The 18,654-nt window shown below is 36.6% G+C and overlaps 1 protein-coding gene across 2 annotated transcripts in view; it reads left to right on the forward strand.

The window, feature by feature from the left end:
* The window catches only part of LOC134817959 (lysosome membrane protein 2-like), a 30,236-nt gene extending 11,862 nt beyond the window's left edge, over nt 1-18,374 (forward strand). The window contains exons 10-14 of one of the 2 annotated variants that reach the window (XM_063827348.1): nt 7,619-7,670; nt 10,125-10,293; nt 13,603-13,679; nt 13,892-13,952; nt 18,286-18,372. In XM_063827348.1, coding sequence (XP_063683418.1) covers nt 7,619-7,670; nt 10,125-10,293; nt 13,603-13,679; nt 13,892-13,918 — 325 coding nt within the window. In that variant the 3' untranslated portion in view covers nt 13,919-13,952; nt 18,286-18,372. Of the gene's footprint in view, nt 1-7,618; nt 7,671-10,124; nt 10,294-13,602; nt 13,680-13,891; nt 13,953-18,285 lie in introns of both variants that reach the window. The other variant, XM_063827347.1, reaches the window with a different exon arrangement.
* Nucleotides 18,375-18,654: the final 280 nt, after the last annotated feature.

Consider the following 18,654-nt stretch of genomic DNA (forward strand, 5'->3'; position numbering starts at 1 on the left):
AACAAGCTTTCGCTCCATCAGATCGAATATAGTCGTGATAACAAGCTTTCGCTCCATCAGATCGAATATAGCCGTGATAACTTAAGATTTCCATCAGATCGAATATAGTCGTGATAACAAGCTTTCCATCAGATCGAATATAGTCGTGATAACAAGCTTTCGCTCCATCAGATCGAATATAGCCGTGATAACTTAAGCTTTCCATCAGATCGAATATAGTCGTGATAACAAGCTTTTCATCAGATCGAATATAGCCTTGATAGCAAGCTTTCGCTCCATCAGATCGAATATAGTCGTGATAACAAGCTTTCCATCAGATCGAATATAGTCGTGATAACAAGCTTTCGTTCCATCAGATCGAATATAGTCGTGATAACAAGCTTTCGCTCCATCAGATCGAATATAGTCGTGATAACAAGCTTTCGCTCCATCAGATCGAATATAGCCGTGATAACAAGCTTTCGCTCCATCAGATCGAATATAGTCGTGATAACAAGCTTTCGTTCCATCAGATCGAATATAGTCGTGATAACAAGCTTTCGCTCCATCAGATCGAATATAGCCGTGATAACAAGCTTTCGCTCCATCAGATCGAATATAGTCGTGATAACAAGCTTTCGTTCCATCAGATCGAATATAGTCGTGATATAATAATACAGGCACTCCTCCAGCCAATGACTGATCTATAAAATTACATCATTACAGAAACAGAGAGCTCACTGAAGTCCAGCACATAACAGCATAACCCGGCTGAATTAGCATTCTGATCACGGGTAATACTAATAGTACTTTGTGTACCGTTACCATTAAAACTACAAACAGATAAGTCTGATCATTTGCATACCTAATGACGTAATAACTGAGATCTGGGTATCGATTAAGGGTAAGATGCACCACTGAGTGGGCTGACTCTGTGATATGTGTTTAGTATCAACCCGATTCTTGGTTAACGTACTGAATGTTGGTAGGTGCGCGATCTTGAGTGTGCATACCAACATCATAACTTGCACGTGGTGCGCGCATAACTTGCACGTGGGGTCAGAATAACGAGTATTCTAAGCATGTGATGGGTTCCTTAGCAATAGACCTAATTGTTATAAAGACTAATTATGTAGTCACGAATCAAATTATGGTGTGAAGCACACCTGAACCTTTCAGCTGTTCAGACTATATCAGTGACTAGAGCGACTGTATTAAGCTTTGTAGCAGAGAATGCAGTTTACCGCACTTATAAGCTGGAACACGCATGTTTCTTAGAATAATAATAAGCATTATATTTGTAAATTACACACCACCTACTACATAATATTCTGAATAATTAATATAAGAAAGTACACGATTTCTAACCAAACAAAGACAAAAAAGTTAGTGAAAAAATGTGATCACTTAAATTCACGGAGAAACGATCATTTCTGCATCAGAATGCCAATGTGATTCTACGATCTCTAAAAGAGTATGATATTGTGCTCTGGATAAAAGACAATTGTTAAATACAATTGTATGGTATTTGACGGTGTCATGAGACTAAAAATCGAGCTAGGGTGGGTTGGAAAATGAAATCATCTCAAACTGGAGCCATTGTTCGTATTGGCAGAAAACTATTTTCCAGACTATCTTCCAGACAGATACTAATGATCATTTTCATCGTGGAAAGTTTAATTAAACGACACTACTGCAGTGCTAACTTAATTAAACGACACTACTGCAGTGCTAGCTTCCGAAATTATTGTTCCTAAGGATATGGACACTGTGCATTTAGGGCCTTTGTGACGGTCTCTATTAAAGTAGTAATATCAATACCCGATATTTCATTTAAGCAATTGTGGTATTTTTAGATATATTATAGAAATTTAAGCCTTTATTCCTTAACAAACAATCCTATTGTAAATTGTTCATAAGTAGTTTAGAAGTGTTTTTGGGGAGAAGAAAGACGATCAATTAGTGAATATCAGTGAAATTTGAGTTGGCATGTTGCCAATTCAATATCTGAAAATTTAAAAATTCAATCAGTTTCCAATGAAAATACTACTATAAATGACCCAGTCTATTCTAAAAATACATAACTTAGCTCTTATCATTCGCGAAGAGAATTATACCACTTATAAATGGCGGGCAAACGATCCGTTTCATGATATGTATAAAACAATACCAATCATATATAATATAATATATACTGTTGTTTTGATCCCCTACATTCTGACTATGATGGTATCATTTGATCATGTGAGGTATTTTTGACCATCTTCTTCAGAAACATCAGTTGCATTTTTCAGGAAATGCTAATGTAAGTGACTTCGAAACATCATGACCAATGCCAATTTGCATCAATCCCATTACTCGGCGCGATCGAGGCAATATACTAATATAACTGCAATATATTAATACTTATATTAAATATACAAACAATAAACACACAATTATGCGAATATCATTAACAATAGTACATCTGGGTGTACTATAAGTCCTTTGTAATTCTGTATATAGAATGATGATACAGTGAAAACAGTGAATGACACTGTGCGAAGTAGAGCTCTCATCGAAGATAGTGTCTACCTTGATTGTAAACTAAGAGTACTAGGAGTTTCAATCATGGGTACTAGGTTACTGGGTCAGGGTGGGGGAAAGCAGTAGTTATTTTCAGTGATTATGAGAACAACATTGACCATTCGTCCATGCCAATAGAGCAGGCACGAAGCCAGGATTATCTGACTACGTAGCTGCTATATAAGGTCTCTCCTGGTTCCCCTACCTGGCAAACTAATGATCGTACGGTAATCCATAATGTCATCGATATTCAGAAAACTTACTTCTAAACTTTCCGGCTTCCTTGCTCCAGTATACCTATTAAGTATTTACAGATAAATATCTCCGGGACTCAGGGATGGGATCCTTAGTCACTTTGTGCTCAGGATCCTAGCTTCGTGAGAGATTACTGAAAATCTGACTTTTGGTTGGCGGCATACACCAAGAAAAACACTTAGTGGGATTCACGACTGAATTGGATTGTTCATGAATTGGGCAATGTCCATGAATTGTACATACGATGATGCATGAAATGACTATTGACCATTGACGAAAATGTCAGATAACCAACACTCCACACTCCACAGACATAAGCAAATTGAGCTATTATTATCAAATGTGTTCCATACCTACCGTACTTGAGGGTTAAATGAGGAGGGGTACCTGTTAAAAGTTCAAGAAACTTCCTAGGATATCCCTTCAGTGCATACTGTAAACATAGTACTATAAACTATTACTATCAAATGTGTTCCATACCTACCTTACTATAGGTATGGAATTTATAGTATAACAATTATACTATAAATAGTACATAGAGCTTGGGTTTGTCTGATAACTGGAGCTAGTGTAGAGTTTTAACACTGCTACAACACCGGACCCCTAAATACCTCTACAATATAATGCAACAATGAGGAAGAGGTGTCTGGCAGACAATAGCACTAGTCAATTAGTAGTCAATATTCATTGGGCAAATATTACAGGTCAAGACTGATATTTATTTATAGGCAGCCTGCCTTATTATGATGCAGATTTCCTTGTCATTATTCAGCAATTATTTAGGCTTACGTTGTAGAATAACTAAGTGCGAAGGTTAATTTAGAGAAGCAAATCATCAGAATTAAGGAAGCTCTTCAAATTGGCACCAATTAGACATGTCTCCAAATTCCTTACGTTAATTTTACATGCATCTACTTGGTTCATCTGCGAATTTAACATAAAGTTAGATTAAATGCCAAATTTTACCAGTAGCCATGGCCAACAAGCACATGGAAAACGCTCCCATTTCAGGGTTGTATATAGTATGAGACAGATGAGTATAGACAAGAGATATAATGTAAATTATTATGAGCCGTATCCGGATTTCAAGATGACTCTAACTGACCCACGAAACAACAAATCATTAACATTGGACAATTGTGAACAAATGCGTGATAAAATAATGTCTTATGAAAGAACAATAAATAAGTTAATTGATTAAAGATTCGATTTGAATCAAATCATCAATTTCTACTATACAAAACAATTAAAGACGGATATAAATTCATGAAGCGACAACGCCGAGTTAGATATAACCGACTAATGCAAAGTCTCTTCCAAGTTCCACTACCGCTATAATACTATTAAATTAGCAAATAGTTGAGCAGATCTATAAACGTAAACTTGTACATAGACTCTCATGAGATGGTGTGTGAGCGTGTGGTAATTGTTAATCTTACTTTTTGATTATCTATTTAATTGTATAATCACAACTACAATTAAATTTATTGAGAATTATGTAATGTAACGTGATGGAAATATTTTAAGCGGGCATATCCAGTCCAAACCCAGGATGCACGACATGAAGAATTCGTTATAACTTTGTATGAAAAGCATTAATATAATGATAAGGTCAGATAACTTGTTACTAGTTACAGAGTGGGGCTGTGAAGCTAGACACTAGACAGTGACACTAGACACTAGACACTAGACTGTGAAGCAAGAACGCTCATAGTGCCTGTAAATATTGTACTTATAGTGAATGAATAATATTTGATACATAATGACAATATCTCCATTATAATTCAAAATTGTCTTCGTGTATGACTGCCCAAGTGCCCACGTGTATGACTGCCCACGTGCAATCGCACTATTGACCTACCGCACTTAAGTGCACTATCGCCCGTTATTCGTTCTATCAAATTTATGTACTTCAACTAATCAACTTGGTATCGCTGTGTGTAATGACTAATGAGATATGATCGACATGCCCATACCAGCTTAAGAACGACAAATTTAGTCTACCATAAATTTAGTCAAACTTTTGACTAAAATTGTTGTAAACCAAATTTTATGCGACTAAATTTTTATGCGACTAAATTTCGGCGACTAATTTTGAAGTAGACCTAAATGTTAGTAGAGCATATATGAATTAAATTTTGTTGAGCTTACATTCTTTATCATATGTTTATGATAAACAGTTAAATATCGCTAACTGTACACAGGATCTTAGTGATACAGACTCTGGACTGGATCTGATGTAATTGAAATTCCTGAGTGTATTGAAAATTAATCTGTAATGCTCAGACGTGTGCTCACTGCTCATTGCTGAATCGATAGATAGCAGTTTATTTTATTTTTTTTTAATTGATTGTTTTATTTCTTCTATTGCAACAAATCATTTAATTAACACGCCTAATATAACGTTAATCTTTAAATGCGAAATTGAAAAAAAAAATCTAGCTTAATATTGGAAAAATCAAATAATGTTAAACTTTATATGCGAAATTGAAAAAAAAACCTAGCTTAATATTGGAAAAATCAAATAAATGGAATGGAAAATCGTCTTAAAAAGTCGAAAAATGCGACTAAAATTGTTGTAGACTAAAAATTTGCGAAATTTGTGCCCAAAATTATGGTAACCAAAATTATAGTAACCAAATTTATTGTGACCCAAATTTGTTGGCCCTAAGGTAACTATGATTAGGGTCTAAATTTTTTAATGGCGTAACATTAAAAACATAGGAAAGTATAATTACTTTTAAAAAGCAGTAAAACATATTATAGACTTTTAATACTATCGATATTTGATTTCAAAACAAATTTATATGGTGAATATTGGCAAATGAATAATTTGTCAAGCTGGATCGCTATCAACAGATTGAAACTGAGTCACTTTACTCGCGTCAGTCGCTTATAAGCGACTAACGTGAGTATAAATACACACAATGTGTTGGAATCTTATGTTATAAAGTTATAAAGCTATAACTCTACTTTAAATATGCTCATCACCATTATAGCATTATAGCATTATGCTCCTTTACATATTGAATGGTACGGACACTCAGCGAATAACATTACGTATTACACATGGCGTATTACACATTACGTATTACACATTACGTATGGCACATTACGTATGACACATTACGTACGACACATTACGTATTACACATTGAACATTGTAAATTAATTGTTGTGTTAAACACAGCAGTCGTGTAAGGCAACGTTAATATACACTACGATGTTGAATTATACAACCTGAGAGTACTTAAAAGCTACAAATTTGTTGGAATCTAATGTTGTAAAAATCCTTCTATGAGGGCAATTATAGATTTATACATTTTGAATTATTCTCGGAAGCTCAGTATAGTATAAGACATTAACTTTGAAAGTTATTTGCTGTGTTAAACTCAACAGTCGTGTAATGCAACGTTATATACTACGCTGTTGTATAATCCAACCTGAGAGTAATTAAAAGCTACGAGCAAAGACACACATACTGAGATACTGGTTACCATGGTTACTACCTGGCGCCTGTGAAATTGTGAATATTGTACTAAGGGTAACATTACTCATTAGTAGTAGTAGTAGTTTAACTAATAACTTAACCTTTAGGTTAATTACAAAGGTTTTACTTACCTGAGCTTCTCGTTATTCAACAACATTGTTGATCAGTAAAATTAAAACTTGCAGCCGGGAGTTTATAGTTATACACTAATATTGTTCAGGTGTGAATACAAACCATAATCGAATATTTTGAAAGTGTGTAAATATTTTATGAGTTATTTAGACAGGTCATTTTCTTTTATGGATCGAAATACATTTCATTGAAATAACAATAGATTCTTGACGAAACGGAGTGAGATGTTGAAATAATTAATAGTACTTAGTAGGGTATTATAAAAGTTGTTGGGCAGTTATTTATCAGATACTAGCACTATTAGCTTGATGTTATTTATTAATTATTTAATCGTCTGAAACACCTTCCTAACAGCACATATTATAGAGTAATAGTTGATAGTCGTATAACATTACAGTCTCAGAAACAACACAGAGTAATAGTTGATAGTCGTATAACATTACAGTCTCAGAAACAACACAGAGTAATAGTTGAAAGTCGTATAACATTACAGTCTCAGAAACAACACAGAGTAATAGTTGATAGTCGTATAACATTACAGTCTCAGAAACAACACAGAGTAATAGTTGAAAGTCGTATAACATTACAGTCTCAGAAACAACACAGAGTAATAGTTGATAGTCGTATAACATTACAGTCTCAGAAACAACACAGAGTAATAGTTGAAAGTCGTATAACATTACAGTCTCAGAAACAACACAGAGTAATAGTTGATAGTCGTATAACATTACAGTCTCAGAAACAACACAGAGTAATAGTTGAAAGTCGTATAACATTACAGTCTCAGAAACAACACAGAGTAATAGTTGATAGTCGTATAACATTACAGTCTCAGAAACAACACAGAGTAATAGTTGAAAGTCGTATAACATTACAGTCTCAGAAACATCACAGAGTAATAGTTGATAGTCGTATAACATTACAGTCTCAGAAACAACACAGGGAGCAAAATGTACTGGCAAGTTTTGACAATGACCAACCAGTCAGGTCTAGCTATAGACTATAGAATAATTACCGGTACAGGGAACCAGTCAGGTCTAGCTATAGACTATAGAATAATTGCCGGTACAGGGAAGAATGCAGTCGGCATCTAATCAACTAAACTAGTTGGTAATAACTTACTTAAGTTGAATAAGTTACTATACTAATCGTATTTGTTGATAGTACTGGATCAGTATAACTAGAGGAATGTTTCAGGATCCTAAACGAAACTCAGCCTGCCTTCATCCCGCTCATTACTGTAGATGAGGTAAGAATTATCGTCTGTAATATTGTATAATTGTCTAGTGATATATAGTATAATTAGTATCTGTCAACAAATGCAATGTAGTGTGTTATTATATTGGGTTATTAGATAATATTAAACGTTATTCGACATTTTATTACTGATGAATACCTATCAATGGTATGTTATGTTGCAGGTTGAATATGGTAGAGTCTGTCTTATAAAGTCTGTAATACGTTATGAACGAGTAATTGTGTGTCATTATTAGGAAGAGTAAACTTCTTTGCATTGATAAGTAATGGAATGCTTTTAGTTGGAGCAATTTGCTGTGGTATGCGATATTAGACCGATCAGTTAAACTATGCTTTTACAAAGTCTGTACTATTATACTATATATAATACAATAATATATAAAATAAAATAGGGCTTCAGTTCCACTCATCAGCTCCATTTAAGACCTATTTTATCTGTAGAGCAATAAGTAGTAGATAGTAGACCAATCAGTTAAACTATGCTTTTACAAAGCTAAGTATGTACTATACTATATATATATATATATAATATAAAATAAAATAGGGCTTCAGTTCCACTCATCAGCTCCATTTAAGACCTATTTTATCTGTAGAGCAATAAGTAGTAGATAGTAGACCAATCAGTTAAACTATGCTTTTACAAAGTATGTACTATACTACAGGGTGGGCCAAAAGTCAGTACCCATACGTTGGCCTTTATAGCTCAGTCACTGAGTGCCCAATTTAAATACTTCTTTCTGGTATGACTTAGTACCACCACTGGTTCGAGGAATTTGTCAACTCGAAAAATATTCGCGTTCATTTTTTTCAAATGGAGGTTCATTTTCACATTTATTTGATAGTTTGGATAGTCGGATCAAGCTAAATGTTATTGAATTGTGTTTGGCCATTCGAATTACGTTTGTCCTGAAAGAATTAGAACTGTAGCTTCTCAGATGACCGAGATATGAAGCATAACGAGTTTATTCATTACGTGTGATCAGGTGATTGGTTTACCTAATCACGTGATAAGGTTCCCCCGTTAACTACCCCGTTAAACATTATGGGAATTATTAAGGGTGCCCAATTAAGGTGTCGTATCACGGTGTCACATAATCACCCAGTCAATATTGTTAACGAGATACAGAAAATGCTTGATAACTTCGTCATTTCTAATCCGTTTTGCCTCATGTTTTCAGATCATATGCAACATTTGATAATCTACCGTCTCTGAAAAAATCAGGCGTTCAGCATGTTCAGAGAAAACAATATAGGTGTTTTAATAATGAATGGGCGTGGTCTAAAATATTCGAATTTTCAAATTTTGACGACGGAATCCTCGAACCAGTAAGTACAGTATGCCATCTGCAAAGCAACAGCTCTCAAATATAAAACACGGCGGAGCTATTAAGGCCAACGTATGGGTACTGAATTTTGGCCCACCCTGTATATATATATATATATATAATATAAAATAAAATAGGGCTTCAGTTCCACTCATCAGCTCCATTTAAGACCTATTTTATCTGTAGAGCAATAAGAAGAAACACGACTATTTTTAAACGCAAGGTAAGGTACCAGGGGTGTAGGAATGATTTTCTCCATAATGTTATGTTATCGTTTATTAGTTATGATATTAGTTATCTTATTAATGTATTTCTGTATGTGATGCCATATTATATATAATATGTATAATAATTATGTTGTTATTATTTTTTTCATAAAACCGGCTCAAAAACTACAGCGTTAAAATAGAGTTATTGTTAGCTTTAGTTAAAAACGTAGAGAAGTGGTTACAAAATTAAGTAACCTTTGCGTATATAAAATAACCTTAACACACTACCACCAAACCCCCTCTCTCTCTCTCTCTCTCTCTCTCTCTCTCTCTCTCTCTCTCTCTCTCTCTCTCTCTCTCTCTCTCTCTCTTCTCTCTCTCTCTCTCTCTCTCTCTCTCTCTCTCTCTCTCCCTCTCTCTCTCACCCCCCTCTCTCACACCCCCCCTCTCTCTCTCTCACACCCCCTCTCTCTCTCTCTCTCCCTCTCTCTCTCTCACCCCCCCTCTCTCTCACACCCCCCCTCTCTCTCTCACACACCCCCTCTCTCTCTCTCTCTCTCTCACCCCATCTCTCCCTCTCTCTATCTCTCTCTCTCTCTCTCACCCTCTCTCTCTCTCTCACCCCCTCTCTCTCTCTCTCTCTCCCTCTCTCTCACCCCATCTCTCTCTCTCACCCCCCTCTCTCTCTCTCTCACCCTCTCTCTCTCTCTCTCTCTCTCTCTCTCTCTCTCTCTCTCTCTCTCTCTCTCTCTCTCTCTCTCTCTCTCTCTCTCTCTCTCTCTCTCTCTCTCTCTCTCTCTCTCTCTCTCTCTCTCTCTCTTACACACCCCCCTCTCCTTCTCTCTCTCTCACCTCCCCTCTCTCTCTCTCTCTCTATCTAAAACCCCTCTCTAAAACCCCTCTCTTTCTCAGCACGGTAGCATTACTCCGGAGCTAGCTGACAAACTGAAATCAGCTCTTCTAGTTCCAATACACGTGATGCACATTGGCTTCTATCTGTTGTGTGCTTTTGGAACTGGCTTGGTTCTTGTCTCAGTTATCATTCAAGTTGTGATAGTCAGCAACAAGTGCAGACAGGAAGGTTTGTGGAATTTCTGATATTTTGTAGGAGTGTGGGATAAATTATAGAGCAGACAGGAAGGTTTGTGGAATTTCAGATATTTTGTAGGAGTTTGGGATAAATTATAGAGCCGTATTGTGATGAGATGGAAAGCTAACAATTACTTAACACAATAACCTGTGGCCCTTGTTTGGGCCATTCATCATTTCAATAAAGCCAATGAAACAATAATACTACACCAGATTCAGAAAAAAGAATGAATAAATTCCAATTCGCCACAACCTTCGCAGCCTTTTATACTATAGTTTCGTCTGTCTTTAAGCAGTCGTCATCAGTAATCCAGCGGCCATGTTGAATGCCATTTACTCAAATTATTTGTTTTATGGTAGTGTAGAAAGTATTGAAACCTGTGGTCCTGTGATATATATACTGTTTAGTAATATTTTAAAAGTTAGGAGAACAATTCATAACAGCGTCATTTTGTTATATATTGCGTTTTTTTGATTTGTTACTAGCTTTTAAATAATTTCTTTTACTTAGAAGTCTATGGTTATTGATCATTATGATTAAATACGAATAATGCTGATGCCATTATATTGTATAGTTGTCCTGGTTATTTATAGCTTAATGCTCACACTGATCTGATTGGTAAGATAAATTAGTAAATTATAAATTTGTAAGTTAAACAAACATTCAAAATTAAAGTGTAAACTTGAAAGACCTGAGAGTACTTTAAAGCCAAGTTCGCCTTATATTTCTATTATATTCGCCCTATTAGTTCTCCAGAATAAGCTCTATAAGAACTATAGCTTCGCTTTCGAACATTTGAATCATGACCACATGAGTATCAAGACTTGTAACAAGTGGTCCGCTCCCGTGGTCACAATGAACCATATACAGTATACACTACACTGCCTCAGCCCTCATGGTCTTCCGCAGAAGTATTCAGCTTTGTCTACGTTCTGTTTCTTTCTCTCTCTCTCTCTCTCTCTCTCTCTCTCTCTCTCTCTCTCTCTCTCTCTCTCTCTCTCTCTCTCTCTCTCTCTCTCTCCCTCTCTCTCTCTCTCTCTATCACTGTACGAGGGAAAAGCTGAATCTCATAATGGAAAAGCTACATCTCACTGAACCGTGGCTTATACTCTCTGTAGTCATTATCATTATCTGTAGTCATTATCATTATCATCATCCAGCTTGTAGTCATTGTCCTCGCTTTCCGTATAGACTTCGTTAATTTCCTTCTTTTTGACGCAATTATTGAGACTAATTATTTTTGGGCTGGTCGTTTTGCTGATGGTTATCTTAACACATTACAGCATTATCACTGCTTAGTTATAGTGTGTCCCACACGAGACTTTGTGAGTATGTGATTGTCTTGTTGAGTACGGAAGTTTCGTTAACTTATAAAGAGTCTCTTGAGGTTTTGAGCGTCCAATACTGAACTTTCTTTATTACAAATGTGTTCATTGAGATTGTAAACATTATTGCTTTTGAAACGTTCAAGTCGCCTTGAATGATTATGTTAATCTTTTATCATTTAATATTTTATCATTTAACGTTAAGATTTGTCGGATAAAATATTAAATATCAACCCTACAAGCAGGCTCTCCATGACTTATAAAAGCTAGTCTCTCAAGCATTTCTACTAAGATGTTCAAAGAAATACTGCGGAGTAACAGCTTGAGGAGGAACATCCTTACCAACAGCTTGAGAAGGAGCAAGCGGTCCTCAAAGAAAGATAAAGAAGTAAGGTGGGCAGATATGGGGGGAGGGGAACTTCATAAACTCAGTTACATATCCCTGGACGACGATGATGTGTCTCTAGATTTAGAACAGATAGAGATTGAGGATACGGATCTACCGCCGACAGTTTCTCAGCCTGATGATAAACCCCAAAATACAGGCTACCGTCCTCTTCCTACGCCCTACAGTAAATGTGACCAGAATGAGGTGTCCGACCCCAGTGCTTCATTTTGGGAACAATCTGGGACCCCTCGAGTAGCAAGACGCAGAAGGAGACGCTACAACTCTTATGGAAGTTATGTTAAACTCGAAACAGATAAGGTGGAAGACACCACCACCACAGGGCGGAACCGAAAGAGAACCCACTCTGGTTCAAAGTTCAAGATCTCTGTTGCTGCTGTGTTTCTGAAGAAGATACAGAAGGGGACTCTAGGAATGTGTGTAACATGCGGACCACACATGACACAATGATTGGACCAGCAGCTGCCTCATGAAGACCATTCAGTTAGTGTATAGCTTACTGTGTGTATAGCTTACTGGCCCGCTGAACCACTTTTTTATACATTCTCGAATTTTCTGACGAAAGACGGTGCATCGCGCAAACTCTGTTAATGGACTCCATTTTAATTTAATGTTAAGGGGTCGTTCACATATTACGTAATCATTTTTTGGAACATTTTTACCCCCCCCCCCCCCCCTCCGTAATCAATTTTACACATAGCTATTATGTCAAAATTACAGTAGCGTAATCATTTGGAAACCCCCCCCCCCCCCCCCCCTCGGCTGATTACGTAATATGCGAACGAGTAAAGACCCCTTAATGTACTCCGTTTTAATTTAATGCTAAGAAATGTGGTGATAACATTTCAAGTGGGAGTATTCAGACCAGTACGTTTAATCAGACGATTGAACAGTAGACATATTTTAAAAGACATATTGCAATAAAAATATTGTTAAATGAAGCAATAAATGTATTTTCAGATATAGAAGTGAACCTATTTAATTATTAACGTATTTAATTATTAGATAATCATATTGTTACGTTGTATAAGATCCTAAGGATTTTGATTAATACATTTTCTGAAGGGTCGTTAATAACGACTCGTTATCGTGAGGAATCGTTATCTGACCTCATTTTCGAGGTTTATCTTATTTTTAAAAGACGATGATGTTAACTACATACAGCGTAGATTAAATTAATTAACAGCGAATATTGTCGTTTAGTTGTGATATATTTTAAGAATATTTCGATTCCTTGATCTGCATGTGAAGTAAGGTTACATTTTTTACCATCGAACAGGTTTTAAATTATTAGTTCTTTTACCATGAAGTTTTTAATAACTGTAATGAGTATCAATTTGATTTCTCTTTATTCACTTTTCGAGTTTATTTCCATTTTCCTTCCAGAAACTCAGAAAAAGGGTGAGTATGGGTCAACTAAGGCTTGCTTCTGGATTCACCCGAATTGCCAACAAACTGCTAAACGTATTACCATAGTTATTAAGTTAGTTAAATTAGTTAAGTTATTAAGGCTGATCACCAAAATAAATCCACAACATGTCTCACACTATCACGTGATTTTATTATCAGAAGAAGATAAGGAAGTGCTGGTGCCTGCCGAGGAGGAGGAAACAGACAATAAATCTGGCTACGTCAGCGATAACTCGGTAAGTTGCATTTTAAACTACATTTTAAACAGATCAAACTTGAACTTAAAATAAATATATAACCCTTAGTCCAACAGTACCAGTATCACTCCTTGTATGCACTCTGAAACTTCTACCGCTAAAGTTCTATGTATGCTTCTCTAGTCAATAAGTTAAACTTGTAATCAGGAGGAGACTAATAAAGTTTACCTGTAAATTGTAATTCACTGCAGGAAAAACAACGACCTCACGTTGTTTAGCTGATAAGAGTATCTCAAATGTTTTAAATTGTTGGTGAGCACAAGATATTACTTGTAACTGTAAAATGTAAACTGATTCGGGAACTTTTTCAACGGAACAAAAATCATGTCAGAAATTGTACTAAAAATAGTGTAATTGTAAAGAATCGTGTTAATATATAGCTTGAGTATATTTTCAGATTATAATACAGGTGCAGTGCACCCCACAATAATGGCAAATACCCCACAAAAATGGCAAATACCCCACAATAATGGCAAATACCCCACAATAATGGCAAATACTCCAAAATACTTGTAACTCAATCAATAGAGACAAAGAAAGAATACATTGACTATTACAACAATAACACAGATGCCCATAATGTGATAAATGTCTACTACTCTGACCGCGCATTCGCACCTGGGACAGATTTATAAGCTCCAGTTTTATTTTAGATCTATTCATTGTTAGCAGGTGCCATATACCAGGTTGATACTCTGAATTATTAACATATTTTATGTATGTTTAACATATTTTATGTAAAGTAACATAATGATAACAATTATGCACTTACGAGACGATACAGATGTCACCGTTCTAAGATCAAAGAACTGGTTGAAAGCCCCTCTGATGGCCGGATTTGTACGATCCTTTGTGAACTGCTTTCATCACTCATTAGGGGGCAATCGAATGAAAGATGAATGTGTTGTACATTTTCCCTTTACAAATTTAAAAAATAGCAGTAATTTTCCAGTGTACAATCAACAATGAACTCAATCCATCAACTGCTTCTGGCATCAGGCACATATTGTTGTTTCACAATAATATATTATATAAGAGAATGAAAGATGAATGGTACGTGTTTTTTCCATCAGGCTGTTTATTTATTTCATTTTTGGCATAGTGTTAGACGTCTCAAATTACTGTGAGAAAAAAATGTGTAGTAAAAAAACTGGAGCTTAAGCTATAACCAGACCATTTGTAATCGTAAGATTGCGAGTTCGAATCCCACTGCCTGCCTAGTCGTGGGGTGAGCGTCGTTGACGCTCTGCTAAGGATCCCGAGTGGTCTATGTAGCCCCACGGTTCACTCAGCCGAATGCTCGAGAAATCGGGTGTGAGGGTTAAATGAGGAGCTGTGCTTGATCAACACAGCGAAGCCTCGGGCGAAGAAAGTGTGGCATAGTGCCTTAACCGTTGCTGGCCTTAGGAACGATCCTTCGGCTTCTTGTAAAGCTCTTCCTTGAAAGTGCTGGTTTACATTGTAATGCAGGTAATGCCGAAGTAAAGTAACAAAGGTGGTCGACTCATTCGATGGCCTTGTTGCGTCGCAACGAATCCTCATAAGATAAGATAAGATAAGATAAGCAATGGTCTGCATTTTATTCATGCTTATCTAACATTTAACATGTTAAATAGTTAAATAACCTTCGTCGGTATTCAACGAATAACGATCCAATACTTGTTTTTTGTTGGAAATTGTCGATTATATGAGAAGAAACAGACTAATAATTTAATCCTGGTAATTACAATAAACCTGATCAGGCAGGATGGAATACCGAACTTTTGTCCGTCTTTAGCGCGTTGAAAACTTGAACTATTCAGCAGTATGTGGAAGAAAAATTCAGAAAAGACAAATAAACAAATGCTGCATTACAGCAAAGGTTCACAAGAAATAAACAATAGGGATATAGAATTACATCCCATGAGCCCAATGCCGCTTACTCAATGAGCAATTTCAATGCATGCTCTCCTGGAATTGTCATACGTTGTATGACCCGCCGCGCACGAAGTGCGCGGCTCCCCCTGTAGCGTCGAAGACGCTACTATAGTGAAGCGACCGTGGGGGTCACCACGTGATACAATCCTGGAATAGGAGCAGGCTTGACGTCAAGACTTGCACTATTTGTACATTTTCCCTTTACAAATTTAAAAAATAGTATTTATTTTCCCGTGTATAATCAACAATAAGCTCAATCCATCAACTTAGTAGAGGCTCTTACGGGCAAAAATACGTGTTTTCTGCTACGAGTTTAGAGACCTAACCGCTAATTGGACACAATAGTATGATGTCTAAGGATCGATAATATGTTAAGAAGTATAAATTTGGCCTTATTAGTCACATGCTATTCCAATGCGCGTTTTAAACTTTGACAGTCTATTACTCTAAGGCAAATAGAGTAATTATATTCATATTTTGTCAGCAATAAGATCACATTATTTTCTATTTGGTGTGAAAATATGAGCTAGAACGGACATAATCTCGCTGAGTTATAGCTGTTTGAAATTTATGATGAACGCGCGGGTGCCAATTGATAACAACTAAATGCTTTTGCGCGTAGTGCGCGTCGAAAATTTGGCAAAAACGCTTGCGGAGTGACAATATTCAAACTTCGATAAAGCATATGAAGTGGGTACTTCTCGGAAAGGAAAAATTTAGGCAAACACAATGAAACTATTTTTGGGTTGATTTAATACAACTGCAAAAAATTATTCAAACTTCAAGCAAAAAAGTCAAAATTTTTACCACTTTTTTGGATTTTTACCCCAGAAAAAATAGAGGGATTTGTTTTATTTTTATACCATCTTGTGCGGCTGTCTTTCAGCTATCTCCATGCAAGTTTTGCTGACATACCAACAAAATTAACTTGCTCAAAATATCAAAAAACATGGTTTTTTGGCCTAGTTTTGTCCCAAAAATCGGTTTTTTGCAATTTTAACCCAGAAAAATCAGTCCAATCATCTTGAAACCACTTTTAATCGATTCTACGGTCAAAAATACGTCTGGTAAGGTGTATCTGGGGTCCCTAGCGTATCGAGCAGACAATGCCCGTAAGAGCCTCTACTAACTAGGAGTAGGCACCAGGCACCAGGCACATATTCAATATTGATATTGTTGTTTCATAATAATATATTGGGAATCGGTCACGAGGGCGGAGGTCACGAGAGCGGAGGTCACGAAGGCGGAAGTTTCCTAAAAGGTTGGACACGAGGGCGTGTCCTACGCCCTCGTGACTTCCGCCATAGTGTCCTATATATATAATAGCAGTGGAGCAAATAGAACAAGAGTAAGAGCAAGTATTTGGTGAATGAGAACCGTCTGTGCCAATAGAAGACTGGACCAATGTTACAATGAACCTATTGGTTAGCCAATACACATGTGACATGCACATCGGTACCTGAATAGTATGCATGTCTCTACTGAAGACATACTTGCAATGAATATGATTAATGTGTCACAGCTCCAAATACTAAGGTTACACTAATGAGCTTACTCCCTGCTAACTACTCATCCCACAGAGATCTCGTACAATTTGACTCTCCAACATGAACACAGTCATTCACCAAAACAAGTCAATACCTACAGACGTATTAAACGTTTAGAGTTACCAAACAAACAAAAGTCACATGGAAAATGGTAAACTTCATGCGGTTTAAAAGTGTCAATTGCTACACATCCTAGTTACCACACAGGATGGCGTAACATTCTCCTACGTGTGATAATAATCATCACTAAGTGATAGAAAACTATATGATCTACCTCATCGACTGCCTGGTATAAGGCGTGAATATTACACTAAGAAAAGAAACAAGTCGCACTATCTGCCACTATTTGCGACTGTCTGCACTGTGCCATGCTAATAAGTCGCACTATCTGCGACTGTCTGCACTGTGCTAATAAGTCGCACTATCTGCGACTGTCTGCACTGCGCTAGTAAGTCGCACTATCTGCGACTGTCTGCACTGCGCTAACAAGTCGCACTATCTGCGACTGTCTGCACTGTACTTATAAGTGCTAATGAAAAGAAATCAACAGTAAGTACAATCCTGCAACTATAGGGAGCAAACCTGGCCTCACCTTTAGTTTTAACATAGAGAAGTAAAGTCGTACCCATACCGACGATAATAAACCTTGGTACAGAAAACTAATGAGTCACAAAGTTGGTAGGGGGTTTTGTTCACCCGTATACATTTTATGTCGTGTAAAAGTTGTGAGAGCTGTCGTGCCCTAATTCTTGTTGGCTGAATGAGCCGAACGTTTAAATGTTATGCCGTTGAAATAATTCTCTGCAGAGGTATTTTAAACATTTAATTGGTAGGCATTGAAAACATACAGTTACAGCTTACATTTAACTGGTACAATATATTATGTTACAACTATTCTATGCCTTCAATTCCAATTATTCTGCTCTGAGTAGAAATCAGCTGGGTTTTATGTATTTTTCCTGTGCGTGATCCAAGTTTTATTATGTTCCACTAATAATGAACCAACCGAGAACAGGTTTTAGACAGGACATGGAATTGGAAAGGTTCTGGTTACAAATTGAATAGAGCAGGATCTACTTGTCAGGAAACCTTAAAAAGAAACTGAAAATCTAACTTTTCAGGACCAGTACCTGAGTCTGGACGCAGGAACAAGTCGGTATTATGAGGCGTCAGAGTAGAACCTGACGTTTAGGGGTCGTTCACATATTACGTAATCAGCTGGGGGGGGGGGGGGGGGTTCCAAATGATTACGCTAGTGTAATTTTGACACAATAGCTATGTGTAAAACTGATTACGGAGGGGGGGGGGGGTAAAAATGTTCCAAAAAATGATGACGTAATATGTGAACGACCCCCTAACCCTCGAAAAGGAATTAAAATAATTTAGAAGGATGTTCAGTTTAGATTCGGATCAGAAGCCTATAGATGGAGAACATGATGGATTGTCGCGAATGAGCCGTTTCAAATATGTTAGATATTTTTGCCTGATAT

The sequence above is a fragment of the Bolinopsis microptera genome, chromosome 7, assembly GCF_026151205.1.
Source record: "Bolinopsis microptera isolate Bmic1 chromosome 7, MBARI_Bmic_1.0, whole genome shotgun sequence".
NCBI lineage: Eukaryota > Metazoa > Ctenophora > Tentaculata > Lobata > Bolinopsidae > Bolinopsis > Bolinopsis microptera.